We start from the raw sequence: 21,489 nt of genomic DNA, 5'->3' as shown, positions 1-21,489 counted from the left end.
GAGAAACAGAAGGCGTCCAATCTTTGTCAAAGTTCATCAGGTAGCAGTGGGTTAAAATGAGAGGGCTTTCTACCAGTAAGAGAATGGGGACTCAGGGGAGCTGGTATTGCCAAAACTTTCTCGTTTAGCCAAGATACATCATGTCAATTCTTTGGGCAGATGGCGGTTTTCACTTGAAAAATCCCATTGATTCAATGGGACAGGCAGAATTTCAAGCGAAGTTTGCGGCATCACCTAAATATGAAATTCCTTGCCAATTCCGTAGTGTGAACATACCCTTACTGCACTAAATTAAACATCTGCACAGAGTTACTATGGCCGCTGCACCAGAGTTGTGGCTCCAAGTGGTGACAGCATTTATAATCCATTCTTATTGTTCCCCTGACTAGCTCTTCACCCAGTGAATGCAGAGAATGTCACCTAGTTGAGGGCTGCCATTTACGGCATGTCATCCAGGTAGGCATGAACAGTGCTGGGTTTATTTCAGGGTTCACTGTTCTCCTATAGATGTGACAAAAACTTTGTCTTTTATTGCAGTAATGCTAAAACCACCACATCAGGAAAATCAAACATGTGTTCAGGAGAAGAAGCTGGAAAAATGGACGTGTTTTAGGCCACAATTAGCTCTGTCATACCCACGGTTTTGACTAGGTTTACACCACAATTTTGCGACCACGGTTTTCTGTATGTTGCAAAACGGAAAAAAAAAAAGATCCTTTTTGATCCATTGTTTTATAATGTAAATCAATGGAAAACAGATCAAAACGTATGGCATACAACAGCATCAGTTTTGCATCCTTTTTTTCCTTAGAACGGATACATTAAACGAGTAGCAATCGTGATGTGAACCTAGCCTTAGAATCTGTTACAGTTAAAAACATAGTTTGTTTTTTTTTTTGCTTTCATCTTTCCATCATATGTTTGATTATTCTGATGTGATTTTTTTTTTATGTTCCTACAATAAAGAACAAAGTTTTTTTTCATGTCCAAGTGTGCCGGTTCTGCATGCCGTCAATTATCTTGTATATGTTTTATCCACTGTGTAACCTTGAACATAAAATAATGTATATGTTATAATTTTCTTCTGTAGCTGGAGGTTTTGTCTTGTCCCCCTGGAGTCAGCCTAATTTTTCTCCTCTCATATGTCTGTCCATGAATTGTCAAGTCTTTAGCGGCATACGGCGCTGAGCTTTTTATTCGAGATCGTTAGGCATTTGAATACCGGTGGCTAAAGAAGTTGGATGCGGCCCTAGGGAGTTTCAGAAAATATGGGTACAGCCAGGCTTTATCCAAGTTTTCCCAGACTCGCTAGCGCCGCATCCGACAACTTCAGCCATCTGTATTCAAATACAGATTGGGATCGAGCATGCTCGAGTGGCGCTCATCCGTAGTTGTAGTTTACTGTCTAGTTTATTTGCACCTACTATTACTTGGATTAGTTTTGTGCCAAAAAAGGCATTTTTGGCACATCTAAGCCACGGCTGTTTAGTGAAGCCACGTTAACTTTTCAGTAAGCCACACCCCTTTGTTGAAAATGGCCCACAAGAGTCTAAAACACTGAAAATGTAATGCAAGTTATGTAAGCCATCTTTTTTTTTTTTTGGCACTTGCTGTTTCGATGACCTTCCCTTCTGTCTACAGTATGCGTCCGTACACAAGAAAGAATAAATAAAGCGATGTGATTGACTCTAATAATATAACATGACTGCTCTTAAAATAATTTTTGCATAGAACATATTTAGGCATTGGCACTGTAGGGTAGCCCCACTCAAAGAATGGGAGAGAAGTTTTCTACTTGGCCCTCTCGTAAGGAGACATTTCCATATCAGTGTTCTTTGAGAAGGTGCTCATTTAAATCCATTTGCCTTGTTCTTTTGTGGCGCGTGTCTGTAGCCTCAGCCGCTGTGCACACAAGCCATGCGCTAATTAAGATGATTTTCCAGCGTGAGTTCCCCTCCTGACCTTTCAGAAACAATGTGTTTTGCTGCATCAACAAATTAACTGCAAATCAGATGTTGCTTTTGTAAATAATATCTGCTCCCTCCGAGTGGGTTCCCACATATGGCGGATCGTCCTGCACAAGGGATGGCAGCTGTACGTCTACAGGGAAGAGGAGGAGACCCTTACAATCTTGTCATCTAATTACGTAAAAGTATGGAGTCCTCGTTAGAAAGTGCACCGACGGAGCAAGATTACATGCTAAGTAAATCGGCACCGCTATACCAGAAGCTCGGAACGCTTTCTAGATGATTGAGGGATGTCACTGGCTGTGGCAGTTCAAGGGTTAACCCCAGACCTACTCGCAGGAACCCCGAGCTTATCAGATTTGCATGTTACATTTTTAGAATATGCTGCAGCTTTTCCATCCCGCAGGGGATCCTGCTCAGGCTGTGGACGAGCTTACTGTATGTGCAGCCCGGAGAGAGCGAGAAAACTTTCTATTGGAAAAATTGGCTTAAGGCAAGGATTATCTGTGTTTGAAACATTACTTCTCAGGGCTATCTTGTGTCCTTGGAGTAGCTGAAGGACATATGTGGGATAGGTAAATCTTCACGTTGCAGAAATTTGCAATTAAAACGAGCCTTTGAGCTCCAAGTGGTCAGCATCCAGCCCCTACGATAAAGCGTGTTTATCTTTTCGGCATTCTCACAGTACAGCACGCTGCGATGCTGCCCTCACAAATATTGTTTTACTCCCTTCGGAGCTGCTGTTTATTCCGTTACCAATCTTTTTTGGCGATGTTGTGTGATGCATTATATGGAGGAAAGACAGAGGCAAACAGTTGGGTTGAGAATAAAGTTTACAGTCTCAAATCAATATTGGTCAATATTATTTAGAAGAATTGATTAAATTATCCAACATCTTGGTGTAAGTATTGGCAGTGTGATGTAAATTATATACGTGACCAAGGTCCATTTAGACTAAAATGTTGCCACATTGAATTGAAATGATGCTGTGGACTTTTATCGTTGTTAAATTTTTTACATCACCTATAACGCTTGCCTATATTGGTTGTTTGCAGCTGAGAAAATATTACTGTTTTCTTATAGATTGATAAGTTTGAAAAATAAAGTCACAAAATCGGGGTCTGGGGGGCTTGGTGCAACCAGAAGCAGTTGCAACGTTAACATTTACTCCTTACTTTGCATTTGACTTTGAGATCAGCTGGAAAACTGCTGAACAGAAAGCCAAGACTCCCCAGACTGACTCCAGGAGGTATCACCCTCCTTTCTCTTTTTTTTTACTGAGTGTTTTTCTGTCTGTGGCGTCCCTAAGGGCCTACATTGCCAAAAGCATCTCTTCAGCAAGTAAACCGAGAAACTCATGAGACGCTCTACTGTATATGTCACAAATATCCTCCATACTGTAGGGTGTTAATCTTTTTAGTGCTGCTTCACATGTAATCCAGATTGGTTTTTCATGTTTGCACATGAATGGCCAGTTTATAGATTTCCTATAGATCCTGGATGAGCACAGGCAGCCGCATTGCCTTATTTGTTAGTAGTGTATATCCCAGCCACCGATATGTGGCAGTAACAGAGCAAGTGATCTACAAAAATGATAGTCAGTACAACAGAGACCCCACAATGGCCGCATGACCATTATTGTCGGACATCTCAAAGATCCCCAGCTATCATGTTTCTCTAAAAATAAGACCTAGCCTTATGTTGCAAGCTTTTTGGAGTAGGCTTGAATTATAAGCCCTACTTCTAAAATAAACCATAGTTTAAAGTCCCCTGACCAGATTTACTGACAGTCGGTGGCTGAGCACTGGCCAATCAGGGCCAGACCTGTTATGCTCCGCCCCCACCTGCTCAACACAAGCTGCATGGGAGGCAGAAGCGGTAAGAAGATGCACAGTAGGCGATATTGAATATAGGGGACAACAGGTACATGGGGCAGCTACAGAGAAGGGAGGGAGGTAAAAAATATTGGGACTACTTGTAGAGGGGGAGGTATACAATATGGGGAAAGAATGACAGAGGAGGGAGGTATACAGTATGGAGACCTAACTACAGGTGTACTTACAGTACAGGAGCCTAACTACAATGGGACACATAGTATGGTGGCTAACTAACACATAGAGTGGTGCTACAGTATAGGGGCATACTGTCTTTTTCCGAAAATAAGCCTGAGGTCTTTTTTTCAGAGAAAAAAACAAATAAAATAAGACCCATACCAATAATAATAAAGGTTACAAATGTTATCTAATGTGTCCACCCACCTGGACTGTTCATATGCAAACTATAGCTAGCCATACATACATCCCATTTTAAGGGCCCTATTATTTTTATTATTTCTCCATGTAATAAAGACAACAATCAGCCAAAGAAACGAGCATCGGCTCATTATTGTCTTTCAGCATGTTTAAAAATGTTAAACTGGCTGGCACTTCTGATGCCATCTGTGCAGTGACAGGCTGCTCAGCCAATCACTGGCCACAGCACTGTCCCATTTTGGCCAGTGATTGGCTGAGCGGGCTGTTGTTTCAGAGACGGCTTCAGCAGTGTCAGTGATGGCTGCTGTGCATGGGGAGAAGCTAAAAGGACTCCGAGAAACATGGAGAGATAAAGAATATACAGTGGTACCTTGGTTTAAGAGTAACTTGGTTTAAGAGAGTTTTGGTTTAAGAGCTCACAGTTTTTCAAAATTGTGACTTGGTTTAAGAGCATTGTTTTGGTTTAAGAGCTCCCTGTACTGGGTGGGAGGGCGAGTGGGGGAGGGGCATGGTCTGCATAGCGGGGTCTACAGCACTGTACTCTGACCACGGAAGTCTCCCTCACCTTCCAAATCATAGCAGATCCACTTCAGGCTGGGACTTGCATCAGGGGACAGGACTATGGAGGTAATCTCTTCATAGCTGTAATCCCTCTCTCCACAGAGAGTGCTGCATGTATGTGCCCACATATGTCCTGCTCATTCCTTCATGCTCCCTGCAGTCTCTGTCAGTCCTGATTGGTCCATGTTGATCACACACTCCTTCTCCGTTGCTGTCATGTGACCACAAAGCCCTCTGACATCAGCCCTGCTTCTCTATTCTAGCCTGTTGTACTACACTACTGCATTATGAGGATCTGCAGTTCCATCCTGTATCTACAAACTGCTGCAGTTTTTTCAGGTTTATGCCCTTACTATACATTGTACTCCGCATGCTGACTACTATACTGTACAGTAACTTATAATATCACATATTCAGCTGTTTATAAATGTTTGTTTCATCTGTTTTACATGTTATTCAGAGTATAAAATCATTATTTTTAAGGTGTGTAACCAATTGTTTGCATTTCAATGATTTCTTATGTGAAAATTTGCTTTGGTTTAAGAGTGGATTTGGATTACAAGCACGGTCCCAGAACCAATTAAGCTCGTAATTCAAGGCACCACTGTACTTATTTACTATATACAGCATCGGCTGCACAGCCCTTGCTTCACAATCATCGAGCTGGCTAATAGGCTTGGTAAGTGAGTGCTGATCTAGAAGATCGGCGCTTTCTTACATTAAATGTCTGGCTGAGTGATACAACCCTTAATCCATAGGCCATACTATAGAGTGTCTAAGGGATTTTTAGCCTATTTATCCAAAAGAACATTTTTGGGTCAGACACTGATGTTGGGTGAGAGGGCCATATTACAGGCCTGATGAGCAGTATTAGTGAGCGGTCATCTGGTAGATCAGCGCTCGCTTAGTGAGCCTATTAGACGGTTTGATGACTATCATTAGCGATGACTGTGCCGACGTTGCTTTCACAAGGAAAATAATAAAGTTTATACTTACCCATGCTTCTCCAATGTCCTGTTGCCTTCTCCCTGCGTTTCCTGCTGTCTGCAACCGCCTCTGACCTTTCTGGTCCTGTCTGTTCTGTGACAGCCTGCTAAGCCAATCACTGACCAAGATGGGCCATCCCTGCGGACAGTGACACCCCCACGGTTGAGCAGCCTGTCAGTACAGATACGGGTCAGAAGTGTCAAAGGTAGCTGCGGGGAGCAGGAAACACAGGGTAAAGGCTGCAGGACACTGGAGGAGCCTGGACAAGTAAGTATAGACTTCGCTATTTTTCCTACAGTGTCACAAGCTGTTGGTCTTGCACCACTACTACACAAAGTGATGATTTTTAAACTTGCTAAAATAGAACGATCAGCCGATCATTGTCTTGATTACACACAGCAATAATGTGCTGAATCGGCCTGATTAGAAAGATTATCACTCCGTGTAATAGGGCCCTAAGTCATTGCCAGACACCGGACTGCGACTTATATAGACGTAGGGGGAGATTTATCAAACATGGTGTAAAGTGAAACTGGCTCAGTTGCCCCTAGCAACCAATCAGATCCCACCTTTCATTTTCCAAAGAGTCTGTGAGGAATGAACGGTGGAATATGATTGGTTGCTAGGGGCAACTGGGCCAGTTTCACTTTACACCATGTTTGATAAATCTCCCCCCATAGTTTTCAACTAATTCAGCTATCCTATCCTGTCTTTCCTTAAATCTGCTCTTAGGGAGAGTCCTTCTAAGGCTGGGTTTACACTACGTTTTTGCAATCCGTTTTTTGGAAAAAACGGATGCAACTGTGTGTATCCGCCTTGATCCGTTTTTCCATTGACTTCCATTATAAAAAAAAAAAAATGATCTGGTCCGTTTTTTTGACGGACACAAAAATGAGGTCGACACACAGTTGCATCCATTTTTCCCATCTGTTTTTCATTATTTTTTTGCAAAAAAATGGATTGCATAAACGTTGTGTGAACCCAGCCTAAGGCTCCGTGCACACGGAGCAAAAGTGACGGAAATGCCTCCAGCCTCCCTGTCATAATGCCTCATCTCTCTGCGCTGAAGAATGAACATGGTCGGGGGAGAGAGGAGAGGCTCGTGCGGAGAGGGGAGAGGAGGCGCCACTTTTGCTCCGTGTGCACGGAGCCTTACACAATAGATGGTCAGGTGGTCCCAGCAAGTTTAGCTGACATTAATGTGTATGGTTAACTTGTTTTTATTTTTCATAGAATCCTAATCCTCTTTTACCACTGTCATAGTCGACAACTCAGTTCACTATTGGTACTACATGTTTTATTCTTCCGTAGCCCATCAGGTGATTTATCGAGTTTTCCCCTTAGTCCTACAATAGATTCCTGGACTTTCTAAAGCGTAGGTTCTCAGCTGGTGGTACATGTATCCAAGGGGCTACGCGGCATGTGTTTAGAGTTGCTTGCACTGTCTTTATGTGGTGCTTGTAGTAGGTGCATCACTCTATTACCATAGCCTTTTGGTTACATACCATAAAATATCAAGGACTCAAGTAAATACATTTCAGATTTAGTGATGGACCAGACTGTCGATGTATTGCTTCTTCTTGTCCAGTTCTCTTGTACGCTGGAAAATCACATATTACATTCAGATGTGTGCCACAGTCATGATGGTGTCACAAAGCCCCCGGAGCCGGCAGAGGAAAGAGTGAACTCAGACGGTGGAAGATCAGACTGTCCTAAGGCAGAACAGGGTTTTTTGTTTTTGCCAGAGTATTCACTTTAAAGAGGATCAGTCACGGGGCACAGACACATACAAACTCCGGTCAAGTGCAAAGAGCTTTAGACCTTAGGCTATACTGTATGGATGGTTGTTTTTTTATTTATCACATTAGCAAGCGCTGTATATGTAAAGTCAGGATAGACCTCTTACCCTACTGCTGTCATTTGCATACAGCCCGTAAAAAAAAGTCCAATAGTTCATTGCCCCGAACTGGCCTGAGATGAACAGCAGGAACGGGAACGTCTGGGTCGCATGGGCCCAAACTTTATTACTAAATAACCTCGTGCCCCTGTACCATACCATATCCTCTTTGAACATTTTACCTGCAGCTTAAAGTCACAGCGAAGTGACAGCAGAAAAGAGTTAGCTCCTCGGTGCTGGATACATAAAGAAGCGCTGGTGTGATGGGAACCAGCGGCAGCACAAGACTTCCTGTGTGCTGCTATGGGAACTGTCAGGTTGTTATCTTACAAGCTTTATATACACTAGCTTTTTGTTGTCAGTTTTTAAGCACGGGTCACTGAAATCTATAAAGAAGTACTAAAGATAAAAATGCTAATTTCAGTATCTGCTGAATTTGTCGTTATCGTCACAGGAGGGGCACTATGGCGCTCCATTAAAAAGGCATTATCCAAGCAAAAATTAGTTTGGGAATAATAAACATATATCGTAATTTGACAAAACCTTTGCTTCACAGTTGTCTCTCGTCTCGTGTGGGAGAAGGGAAATGACAACCGCTCGAAGCCTGGTGAAGAGGAGACTTTTCTGCTTATTTTCAGCCTCCTGTTCCTGTGAAGTAACTGGAAGGCCCCACATTGTAGTTGGAAATTGCAGCTTCTAGAACTGACTGTACATTGTGGTTTGTGTATGTGGGCGAATAGCTCTAGAGTTTATGTGAAAGAAAGACAATTAAAGGGGTATTCCCATCTCAAGTTACACAGTTAGGCTGGGTTCACACTATGTATATTTCAGTCAGTATTGTAGTCCTCATATTGCAACCAAAACCAGGAGTGGATTAAAAACACAGAAAGGCTCTGTTCACACAATGTTGTAATTGAGTGGATGGCCGCCGTATAATGGCAAATATTTGCTGTTATTTTAAAACAACGGCTGTTATATTGAAGTAATGGCCGTTATTTACTGTTATATGGCGGCCATCCACTCAATTTCAACATTGTGTGAACAAAGCCTTTCTGTGTTTTTAATCCACTCCTGGTTTTGGTTGCAATATGAGGACCACAATACTGACTGAAATATACGTAGTGTGAACATAGCCTTAAACCTATATTTTGTAAAAAGATTAACTTAATAAACTTCCCTCCCTCTCCTGATATGCTGCTCTTTTACTCCCATTGTTGTGTTAACAACTTGACATCTAGGTTACCAACCACAGCTCTGCTCTAAAAGCAGTGGTCTACCTGGCGTATATCTTACTTTAGTATGATGTGTATATACAGTATACCCTGTTACCCTGAAAATAAGTCCTAGTAGAGGTTTTGCTGAATTACTAAACATAAGGCCTCCCCGAAATTAAGACCTAGCAAAGTTATTGTTTGGAAGCATAACCGCCGAACAGAATCCCAGGGCATGCAACTGTGTTTCTTCTTAGCCTGTCGCTGTTGTCCCCTACCCTGTTGAAAAGCTGCTGCATGCAGGACCATCACCTGCCACCAACCCCAATGTTCACCTAAATGTGTAGGCAAGGCAACAAGAGGCCGTCGCCTGTCACCATCTCCGTTGTCCCCTACCGCCAGATGTAGAACTGCACACAGTCTGCCATTATTCTGTCGCCTGCCGCCATATCCTACGATGTCCCTGCTGTGCTGTATGAGGTGCTGTGATGAGCTCCCCCTGGTGGCCTGGAAGCCACTATACTGTATTCTCTGTCCCTGCTGTGCATGTGATGTGAATTCTTCTTCATGGAAAAAGAAGACATCCCCTGAAAATACGACCTAGTGCGTCTTTGGGAGCAAAAATTAGTATGACACTTATTATTTTGGGTGAAACATTGTATATATATATATATATATATATATATATATATATATATATTCATACATCTACATCTACATTCTAGCTATAGATACACCAGCCCGATCATTACTTTTAGAGCAATGAGCTGTCAACAATGGGAGGTTTTGAGCAGCATATTAGGAGGAAGAGGCAATTTTGCTAAATGAATGAATTTTTTTTTAAAAATATTTCACTTGACGAGTCCTACAAGTATATCCATGTTAGTTGAGATGGGAATCCCCCTTCAGCTTGGGTAACATTAGTAAAAATACCCACCATTAGCCAGGGGTCCAGTATTTTTTTTACATCACAATAGACTAGCAGACTACACGATTCTTGCATTAAAAAAAAACAAAAAAAAAAACCTGAAACTAGATTAAAAGGATTAAAGAGTTACTCCACCAATTTTTTTTTCTTTCATGAAGTTATATTGATTTTGTAAATTACTTCTATTCAAAAATCTGCAGTCTTCGAGTACTTATTAGCTGCTGTATGTGCTGCAGGAAGTGGTGTATTCTTTTCAGTGTGACACAGTGCTCTCTGCTGCCACCTCTGTCCATGTCAGGAACTGTCCAGAGCAGTAGCAAATCCCCATAGAACGTGTCTCCTGTTCTGGACAGTTACTCCTGCTCGGTGACACTTAAAGGTCACTGCATATTTGAAAGTGGACTACTTAACAGCTAGGGGATCTTTTCCCTGTGCAATATCATTGCTGCTTTGCTCTTTGTAATATATATTTTGTGTTACTCTTTTCGGATCATTGCTCTTACACTTTTGTGCCTCTCTTCCTCCTGACTGTCAATCTGAAACAAAAAATAGAAAAACCTGTTATTTGTTTGACTAAATATAATATAGTTTGCGTCTTACTGATGTGTAATAGCAGGAAACGCACAGCCGGCAGTGAATCCAGGTACGGATCTCCATCCGTGTGTGTGTTACTGTCTGGCACATCTGCTAGCAGCCCAAGTTGGGCAGGAAGAACGGCCCACTCTTCTGTCTCTGCACATTTTAGAACCTGTGATGGGAACCATATGATCATGTTTTTGTCTCTTTACTAGAAGTGGGAAGAGTGAATCGTTCCAGAGAAGCCCATGCCAGACGCAGATTTCTAGGCTGGCTAAGTCCCAGTGCTTCCACCTCCATGTTTAGATGGTGCTACAGAAGGATATTAACAGATTCAATGCCAGTGCAGCATCTCTGCAATATGGAAAATAGAATTTTCCATGTAATTTAATGTTGGTTTAAAAGGCAAGCGTGCTCATTGCAGGAGTGCATCCATTGCTATTAATACCATACACATCATCCCAAAGGAAAAGCAGCTTTGTGGTCAAATCAACAAAAAAGTCTCTGCTATTTCTGGCAGATGACACCGTACGAAAAAGTAAAGTTCAACTGCAGATCGTTGCAGCTTGCTGCATATAACCCAGTATTGTGTCACTGTATAGTACGTGACTGCAGAGAAGAGCAGTATGTGGGCGGCTGTGTAAGGCTGATGGAACCTCATGTTACATCATGCTGGTCTCACTAGTCCTCTATGTTTTGCATGCATCGCTGATATTTATTGTTTGCCGTCTACTTTGGCTCTTATACTCACTGTTCTTTTCTACGAATAGTGTTCCTATTGCTGTATATAGAGAATGCTCTCAGTGGGAGCAGTGACCCATTTCTGATTGATGTATTTCATACGTCTTAACTGGATTTGTCATTTTGTCAGGGTCCGTAAATTTACTTTAAGAAATCATCAGGGCATAAAAACGGCACATTAACCAACTCAATGTGAACAGCAATTTATTTATTTTTTTTTTATTTGGTGTTAGCAATATTGTTAAAGGATAATATTTTCCCTTTAAAAATACAAGGAGTGAACACTCAGACTACTAATTTGGGTTATCCAATATCCATGGTTGGGGCAGTGCTACTTTACTGTCTGTGTTGGTTAGACTATAATACTGGATTGCTGCCTCGTCTTTGGGGGCTAGGCCAATTCCCATAGCTGAATAGAGGGACTCTTGGACGGTCTAAGAGACTGAATCTCTACCATTGGTAGGCATTCAGTTTTGGATATAATCCACTGTGTATGCTATGTACCAGAAAGCTATGGTTAATGAATTTTGGTTAGGTCGTAGAGATGAGCAAACCTTTGTCCGAACCTAAGCGTGCAACATTTCATTACTGTTGGTTGAAGAAGTTGGATGGATGCCTGGAAAACCAGCTATAGGATGTATCCATGTTTTCCAGGACTCCCTAGAGCTGCATCTAACTTTATCAGTAGTCCAATGCCTCGCGTGTGCTTGAGGTTCGCTCATCTCTAGTTAATTGTGATCATTGCCAAGTGGTGTCTTGCAACTGTATACTGTCGGAGAGGTTTGGACAGAGTATTGGAGTTGGTGGAACTTGATGGACTCTAATAAAGTTAAAATATGATACATTGATGCCATATGTTACTTGTAACTTATAGATTGTAAGCCCTCGCGGGCAGAGTCCTCTTCCCCCATGTACCAGTCTGCCATTTGCCTTTGTGTAATGTGTTTTGATCTTGTATTGTTCCTGTTTGTTACCCCTACCGCTTGTATAGCGCTCTGGAATTAAGGGCGCTTTATAAATTAATAATAATAATAAAGTAACTGATCTGACAGTTTCCATTTTGATACAGCAGGAAAAGCTCCCCCCTCCTCGACCTCCTCCACCAAGGATCCAGCGCAACACCGTGCCCGTGAGTAGAGTTTGCGAGTCTGTACTATCACTTACAACTTTTCCTGACTCGCTCTCTAAAGCTCTCATAAAGTCTGTTATGTACTGAAAGAGCAAAAATGACATCTGAAAAAAAAAGGACCTCTGTGAATTGCAGAGAATTGAAACTTGCATTGCTCCAAACTTCTGTATCTCTTTGACCTATACATTTTACCTAAATTTAAGAGGTTGTCTAGGCTTGGAAAAAAAACACATGGCTGCTTTCTCCAACAACACTCTTGTCCTCGGTTTGGGTGGGATTTTTGAAGTACAGTTCTGTTGAAGTAAAAGGAGCTGAATTACTATACCACACATAACCTGGGGACAGGGGTGATGCTGTTTTAGCAAAAAAAAGTAGCTGTGTTTTTCTAATCCTGAATATTATAATCCCTTTAAGCTTCAGAAGTGGATTGAAACTGCTTTTTGCTAATCAAGTCCTATTATCAAAAACTTTTAGATGTGGGACCTTCAAAGTTCAGTCTCCCAACAAACTTTGTCTCTGGCTGACTGCCATGTTTTAGGCCAAAGCTGATCATGCATTAGTTTAACGTAGACCAAACACAGATTTTAGTGAGATCGGCACATGGTCTAACCTGAGTTGGAGAAGAGAAGGATTGGGCATTTGGGTTTTAGCATGTTTGATTCTCTCTTTCTGACAGAGGAGTCCAGCAGTGGTTTACTCATCTGCCCCCATTGAAAACAGGCGAGCTTGCAGTTGTCTGACGAAGTTTAGCAGACCGTTATCTAATGTGTAAGGTCAGCCCTATGGCCCCATAACATTGTAGGCCAACTGGGACAATATCGCTCTGTGCAATAGGGCCAGTGATCAGTCAGCAAATAAGCAAACACTTATTGACTAATTGTGTCCTTTTAACCAGCTGAAAAACAATCATTTGTCAGCTGTATATCTCCGCATGTAACAGGTCGATATGCCTCTGACCAATGATGGTAGCAGAGAGCTATAAGTACAATCCAGTGATTGTCTGTGCTGCTTTCTCCACGTGTTATAGGACCTTGTATTAGGGTATTTTTAGGCAATTTCCCAACTGGGAGCTCGGCCCTTGTTTACTCTGCCCAGAAGCTGGTGAGCTACAGGATGGAGGCCCATGCTCTTAGCAAAAAAACTTTTATAAAGTCAATATATAATTTATATTTTTTTATAATTTTTTTCCCCAGCCATTAGAACTACTACTACTCTTTCATGGCTGTAGGATTATTTTTTTTTTTACATACAGTAGAAAAGGAAAAAAGCTAAAGGTTAATTTTTAATGAACGTCTGTATTATAATGGAGATAGATTAAGTAGGGCTTTTTTTTCTGTAAGGAGTCAGACTTGAATAAATTGTTTAAGTGAAGGGCAGACTAACAGGGCAAGCTAAGACAATCCCTGAGCATAGGGCAGCACAAGAGAAGTCTGGTAGCCGACAATGACATGAAATACTAATAAAGCACAATAGCAGGTCAGAACTGGAGCGGAAAGGAGAGTTTATGGATAAGGTCTGACTTGTAGGAGGTCGTATGGAGTGAACAGATTTATGTAATGCTTCGAAATGTTAATTTGAAGGTAATGAAGAAACGAACAGAAGAGCATTAGTCTAGTCACAACGGCAACAAAAGGTCTTCTGGTGAGGCTCCATGATGTGCCAGGACCAACCCTTCCTACAACAGTAAAAACTCCGCCACCAGTGTTACCTTGTACAGACTCCCAGTCATAACCACCAGCCAAAGGGCACAACATAACAGAGCTATGTACATTGCAGCAAGACAGAAAGCAGTCTCATGATTTGGGGGCAAATATACAATGACCGCACTAGCTTAGTATTTAGGTTGGGGTTGCATTATGAGTACCCATCGCAGTAAGTCCAACCAATAGGACCCGCACAGTCACTAGAACAAAGGGCTAGGAAATTAGATCAGTTTGATCAGTAACGTTATACAGGAAGGGGGTTGAACTATTAATATTTCAAAGGAGCAAATGCAAGTTTTTGTGTAAACTTTTGGATTTTTTTCAATCATTTTTGCTCAAAATCTTTTATCTCAAATTCACTAAAGGTTAAACCTGGGCACCTACTGCTAACAATGCATGTTCTGCTACTCTCGTAGTGTAGCAAGCCTCTGCTGCATGGTTTCTTATGTGTTCATCCTACGATTTGTGAAACCTGGTGAAGGAAAAGTCAATGTTGGGGAGAAATGTGTAACGTGTGTCAGATGTCAAGGCGACTTGTAAAATGAAAACTATGGATTATGCATTGGGTTGTGATGTCTACCTGTATTTTCACATGACTGATTTTGTTCCAGTATAGCAATATTTCTGACTGTACAGTGTCTCTGTCTGCAAGGAACTGTAGACGATACTATCCACATGACCAAGTAGTACTGTATATACACTGTGTATGCCAGCTGTTTATGGTCCTGAGTGTATGCATAGTGGCTCACACAGTACTGTAAATAGTAAACGCTACATCTAAGGTTTTGTCCGAAATGCTGCTGTTTCTACTCTGTTTGCTGCCATTGAAATCAGATTGCACATGTGAAAGAGATGTGGAAGAGTCTTAAAGTTTAGATGATGGAGATATGGGTTTAGATTACCTGTTGGAAGGAGTAAACATAGCCCTCTAGCTGTAGCACTCTTCTGTGTCCAACATATCTTGTCTGCAGTATGGCACCTATAGCCTACTGTAGGCCCATTCTGTAATATGGTACCCATAGCCTACTGTAGGCTCATTCTGTAATATGGCACCCATAGCCTACTGTTGGCCCATTCTGTAATATTGCTCCTATAGCCTACTATAGGCCAATTTTGTAGTATGGCAGTCATAGCCTACTGTAGGTCCATTCTGTAATATGGTACCCATAGACTTTTGTAGAAATCACACAGGGAATACTGCTAACAATTTTGGGCACCTATATATAAGGAGGATATGAAATGAGTGCTCAGGAGGACAAACATGATTATCAAACTTATGTATTGTGTTCTTGATATGCACTGCCTAGACCCAAGTTAAGGCAACTGTTAAAACAAGGATTTCCAAGGCTCATTGAGGTACATGAAGGGTAAAGGCTAGCCACTGTAGCACAAATTGCTTAAAAAAAATAAAATAGGTTGTCCAGGGAGCAGAAAAGGTATAATTTAGCCGTATAATGTCTCGGTATTCCCCCTTAAAGGAGAAGTCCGGTGTGGGAAACATAATTATGGGCAGGGGGTGGGGGACATAAAATAAACAATACCCTTACCTGTCCCGTGTCCATGTTGTGCTGCATGACCGGGCTCCCATACTCCGCCCATTGTCATCTTCTCCTGGTTTTCAGGAATGTCACAAGCGGGTGGGATTTAGCTCACTAAGCCAGTCAGTGACTGCAGTGGTGTCTCTCCCCAGTTACTGACTGGCTGAACGGAGCATCCGTCAGCAGGGTCGTGACATAGCCAGAGGGGAGCTAAGAAGACAGCCAGCTGGGGTCCAGAAGCAGGACACGGCTCTACGTGGGCGCCAGGATGTGGTTATGACCTCTTTTAATGTTCCCCCAACCCAAGCCTGAAATAATTTTTTTTGCCCTGCGCCGGACTTTTTCTTTAAAGGTTATACTTTTAAGAAAGGACCAAGCTGGAAATGGAGCAATGGAAAGTGAGCAGAGGTAATACCTTTTCTGCTCCCCACATAACCTTTTAAATGCTGGCTATAATAGAGAGGTGTTGAGTACACAGTGCATTGCAACTTGCTGTATAGCCATAAACTGCTTAGATTACCTACCCATGCTTAACCTGTCTACCACCGCCAGAAGAGCTTACAATGGGCATATGAGCATCAAAACTGGCCCACGGAGCAATGGAAGAAGGCAGCTTGTTTTGATGGATCACTTTCTCTTTTCTTTGTATGGTCATGAGCATATATATTATACCCATGGAAGAGATGGTGCCAAGATACTATAGGGGAAGATGGCAAGAGTATTGTTAAGTGAATTGGTCTCTAAATTACCCTGGACCCTGTCCAGTCCAGCTTCTGTGGTATGGGCCGGAAAAACAAGTCCAATCCAAGGAAGTCACACCTCATACCCTACAGGACATAAAGGATCTGCTATGCTGTTTGTGTATAGGCTATTACACACATCCACTAAGGTTTGTCTCCTGGGTCTTCAGGGTTTCAGTCTTTTTCTGACAGTTCAGTTCTATGGTTTCTTCGCTTACTTACCCCTGCTCTACTAGTTGGCAGAGGCTTCACTGTTTCCTGTTCTTGGCATTGATTTGTTCATTTGTCATCCCTTTGAGAAATAACACATGGTTGGCATCCATTGTACCTAGTAACGGACTTATTTTACAATATTGGATTTCATCTGTTGGCTGTGGAGTGTCTCATATGTATCGTTATGGTCTGACTTACAAATCATAGGCCTTCCAGATATCTCTCTGAGCCTTTTGTACATCAGTTCCTATTGACATTGAAAAGGCTTCAACAATGTGTTTTTTTCCTTATTGTGGGTTTATACATTACAGCCTATGTTGTTCGTGGATCTGTAAGTACAGAAGTGGTTAAAGGTAGAAAAAAATTGTTAGAGGACACTGGTCTGTTTCGGAGGCTACCTATAGAAGAACTGGAAGTAGCACTGTAGGTCCACGTTACCTTATGATTGTTTGATAAATTTTGCCACTGTTTTCGCCCAAGCAGGTGTATGTTTGGTCCACAATGCCTGCGCCAGGCAAAGGGTGGCCGACTTTACTAAGAGGTGTATGCCTCTTAGTAATTCCAGCCAGGAAAAAGGGTCTGGGCTTTATTTAAAACTGGCGTACGAGCACGCCAGTCTTGATAAATGTCCTCAAAAATGTATTAATGAAAAGTGGATGGTCATGTATTCAACATAGGGTACAAGGAAAGATGCTAAACTGGAGGATATTTAGATTTCTATGGTTTTTGTCAATATTTCCGTGTAAAAAAAGGTTTGTAAATACTGCCAGCACTCATTGGCTCAGATATGCAAGAATTCTGGCACTGTAAGCACCTAAAACTGGCTTGTGCCACATTCATTATTTTATTTTACACGTTTTTCCTTGTCCGTTTATAATTTTTAAAATGACGTCCGTTATGTTGAGGATTGGCTGCCCATCAGTGCAGTGACAGCTGCTGGTACATTATTCTGGTTTGGGGTTACTAATGGCTCTTTGGTTGTGTCTTTAATTGAAAAGTCCATTGAATTTAATAGTAAAAACGGAGAAAGGACAGTAAAAAAAGAGAAACTGTGTGAACAACAAAAAAAAATATCCGCTGTTTGCAAAAGACGTCTAAAAATAATTGACGTGATCATTATTTTGACGTCCACGCAGATAACATCTGTCATTTTATACATTGTGTGCATTGGACGTCCGTCATTCCATTGCCTTCAATGCATTGCAGTCAATTAACTCACGGCAATAACAGACGTCTTTTTAAAGCGACTCTGTACCCACAGTCTGCGCTCTCCAAACTGCTTGTATATTTGGATAGCTGCTTTTAATCCAAGATCTGTCCTTGGTTCCGTTCGGCAGGTGATGCAGTTATTGTCCTAAAAAACAACTTTTAAACTTGCAGCCCTGTGTCAAATTGGCGTGGCCTAGAGTGTCTATGCCCTAGGAATGCTCCAGGCAGGTTTTCTACTATTCATCACCTGTGTGAACACTGCACATGTGCTGGATCGTTAAGGCATCTGTGCAGTTTTTAGACAAGTGAGGAATAGAAGAAATTCTGCCCGGGCCATTCCTAATGTTAAGACGGCTGGGAGGAGGGACGGAAAGGCGGTGCAAGGTTAGGGCATAGACACTCAAGGCCACGCCAATTTGACACAGGGCTGCAAGTTTAAAAATAGTTTTTTTTAGGACAAAAACTGCATCACCTGCTGAACGGACCCCTGGACAGATCTTGGATTAAAAGCAGCTACCAGAAGGTACAAGCGGTTTGGGGAGGAGGTCAGATTGTGGGTACAGAGTCACTTTAAGTAGAAAAAGCGGATGCCTTTTCTCTTTTTTTGGACATTGTGTAAACATAGCCTTACAGAGCCTTTAGACAGCTCGATTAAATGTTTGCACATCATTTGTTTACAAAGGGCAATTTGTGACCGATAACAATTTAATTGGCCGCACAAAAGATTCAGTCATTGATCTACCATCTTCCTGTTTGTTGGCTGATCTCTTTCCCCCTACCTGCTTTATTGACACCTGGAAGCTGAGTCCCAAGCAGGTTCAGGAACCAGAACACTCAGCATTTGATTACTGGTGGCTGAAGAAGTTGGATGCTGCTTGGAAAACTTGGATACATCCTATGGCTATGTTAACACAACGTAAATTCTGCGGGAATCACTGCCGGTGTTACAATGGCTGTGATTCCCACCGAACTTACATAATGCTGCCTCCTGAGGGAATCCCGGCCGGAGTGTATACACTCTGGCCGGGATCCCCTGCGGCTCCGTAGAAAACTGACATGTCAATTTTCTGCAGCCGCTATTCACTGAATAGCGGCAGCAGGAAACCCTGTCAGTGCACACTATGGAGCGAGCGGCTCCGGACGCTCGCTCTTTAGTGTGCAGTGGGGAGTTCTGATGCGGGCGCACACGCATCAGAACTCTGCGGCCGCAAAGATCAGTACCGGCTCGGGATGATCTTTTCAGAGACCGGCCGTTTCGTGACGGAAAGGCAGGTCTCTTAGCTAGTGTGAACATAGCCTATGGCTGTATCCATGTTCTGCAGGACTCCCTAGGGCTTCTTCCAACTTCTTCAGCTGAGTAATTAAATGCTGAGTGTTCTGGTTCACATGGACCTGAGCATTTCTCTGTATTATGGACTTTGTGTCTCTCCGATCTAACAGTGTCAGTGGGTTGGAACGTAAATTGCAGCAGACAGATTCCCTTTTAAAGGAAGTTGTAGAAAGCCACAATAACTTTCATACATTATAAGAACGATTTCTGATATACATTTAGTAGCGGTGAAAACATTCTGTTATGTATAACCAATCTCATCGTTTACTATACAAGCACCTTTAACAGCTAAAACAGAGTAGAAATCATCCATTGTGTCTACGTTACATTTAGAGAATAGAGAAGATGCCGGATACATGTCACAGAGGCTTTAAAAAAAATAAACTGAGTTAGCCAGAAAAACTAAGCAGTAATAGTAGTTAGTATAATGAGTATGGGACCTATCCCATTGGCTGTTCTCTTCATTAATGACTCACAATAATTAATCATTTTCTCATCTTCTCTTCTGTGTAACGCTTCAACTATTTCAATTCTGCTGAGTATGAATTAGTTTAATTGTTCCCACTAATTCTGATTTTTTTTTTTAAATTAAACTACTGAAACATTGTATGCAGATTTCTTAAAGGGGACTACCACTTTTTATAAACTTGTATCTTTTTACATTTCTGTACCTTGTACATGCTGGGAAGGCAAGTCATGCTGAGACATATATTTTTACAACAGCAGTCCTTATTGGTTACCTACTGTAGCCATAGATTAGTCCAAATATATATCCCCTTAAATGTGTTTTGGAGCTCTGGGTGGTGAGACTTCGGCCAGAAAGTTTACTGACATAGTTAACTCAATGTAGTCTCGCGGCCCACAGATATTAGGCCTTGTCAGGCCTTTTTGGCCAATATGTAACTTCTACATAACTAGATTTCTGCTCAGCACGCTCTATGTCTAATTTTCAGTAGTGGAGAAGAACCTGCTTTTATATCTCTTTATAGTATACCTTAAGAAGCAACAGCAGCATGGAGGACATTATGAAGCAGCATTGAGCAGTTTAAGCTGTTTGTTAAGCACTGGGGTAGGATTTAATACACACTGTGAAGCTCTGCAGTATTTGCTTCCTTTTGACGCTCATCAATTACCTCTTTGCCCCTCCCTTTTCAATAGACTTTAATGTGCAGGAAAAAGAAGTACCTTTCTCTGATAAGATCCATTTTTGTAGTACATTCACTTATACTATTGATTTATGCAAGGTTTGTTAAAAGAAAGTTTAAACCACTCAGATTTGTTCTGAAGTCCCTTTACATATAATAAGAAGTATTCCTCTAGATCCATGTACCTCATCCCTGTTTCATCTTGGTCCTTTTCACTTATATTCTTAAACCTTTTCTTTACCTCTTCCTTTTTTTCTCATTGTATCTCATTTTAGATTCCATGAAATTCTACAAATTTTAAATTCTAAATTTACTATAAAATATTTCAAGACTTGTCCTATATATGTCCTTTAAATTTTTTTCTTTTTTATACTCTGTATATGTATGTGGCCATTGCTGGCCCTTGTACCTTACAATTGTATTTCAAATAAACAAGAGTTAATACTGCGGATGTCTGTTAAAAGGGCGGGTAATCATTGTATTTTTTATTTTTTTTTTCCCCTAGTGTGCGGCAGATACTGTAGTAAAAAAGTGACATTTCCTTTTTCTTGTCACGCTCCAGTATTAGCACGTTTTCATGTTTTTATAATATAATACACTACTTAAATCACTTTGGGGACGTGTTTTTGGAGCACTACCATTGAGACTGAACATATTTGTCCAAATGCAGTCTTGATGTTAAGGTTACTATCTAGACCCTACCGTAATATGACAAATATCTTGTTGGAGAATTTGACAAATTGCTTTGATGTGATGTCTGAGAAATAGAGGGAAAAGAAAAAACAAAATTGAGCTATTTGGGTAAATTACCCTAAATTTCTAGGTACAATCCATGAAAGCCTCTTCATTTTCATGTTACCTAGCTCACGTATAAGATGTTATTTCTTCCCGCTGTAGACAGCCTCTTGACCCTCACTTTGTTGTTGCTTCAATTTTAACGTTCGTAGTCCCTTTTGTATCATAAGCCACTGCAACCCAGATCATTGCCACCTCTTACTTTCCTGCTTTCTTCTGTCTATTTATGTGTCAGTAATGGTAAATGGTGTCTCTTTGTAATATTCTGAGGATGATACGGAACACCTTTCACTTTTACTGCAGCTAAAATATAATGTTGAGTTCTGCTATTTCACGACATAGACCGCAGTTTGCCAGCAGTTTTTTTTTGTTTTCCCCATGAAGTCTGGTTACAAATAATGGTTAAAATGAATTGGGAGAGGATTTGCACAGGCTAAACTGTAACAAATTTTATTTACAAAATTTTACTATTCAAATTAATTTTAACAATCTACATACTAGTAAGCAAAAGGCAATACATAACCAGCATGGCTAGGGATCGGTTGCCTTGGTCACATGTTAGGATAT

The 21,489-nt window shown here is 41.4% G+C and overlaps 1 protein-coding gene across 5 annotated transcripts in view; it reads left to right on the top strand.

The window, feature by feature from the left end:
* The window catches only part of DENND1A (DENN domain containing 1A), a 539,466-nt gene that overhangs the window by 494,584 nt on the left and 23,393 nt on the right, over nucleotides 1-21,489 (top strand). For 3 of the 5 annotated variants that reach the window (XM_069985728.1, XM_069985725.1, XM_069985729.1), the window contains one exon: nucleotides 12,190-12,249. The exons of the other annotated variants lie outside the window; for them this stretch is intronic. In XM_069985728.1, the coding sequence (XP_069841829.1) occupies nucleotides 12,190-12,249 (60 nt within the window). The remainder of the gene's footprint in view (nucleotides 1-12,189; nucleotides 12,250-21,489) is intronic. 5 annotated transcript variants of the gene reach the window in all.

The sequence above is a fragment of the Dendropsophus ebraccatus genome, chromosome 10, assembly GCF_027789765.1.
Source record: "Dendropsophus ebraccatus isolate aDenEbr1 chromosome 10, aDenEbr1.pat, whole genome shotgun sequence".
Lineage (NCBI taxonomy): Eukaryota > Metazoa > Chordata > Amphibia > Anura > Hylidae > Dendropsophus > Dendropsophus ebraccatus.
The sequence above is the reverse complement of the archived record's forward strand: the minus strand, read 5'-3'. Positions and strand labels throughout refer to the sequence as shown.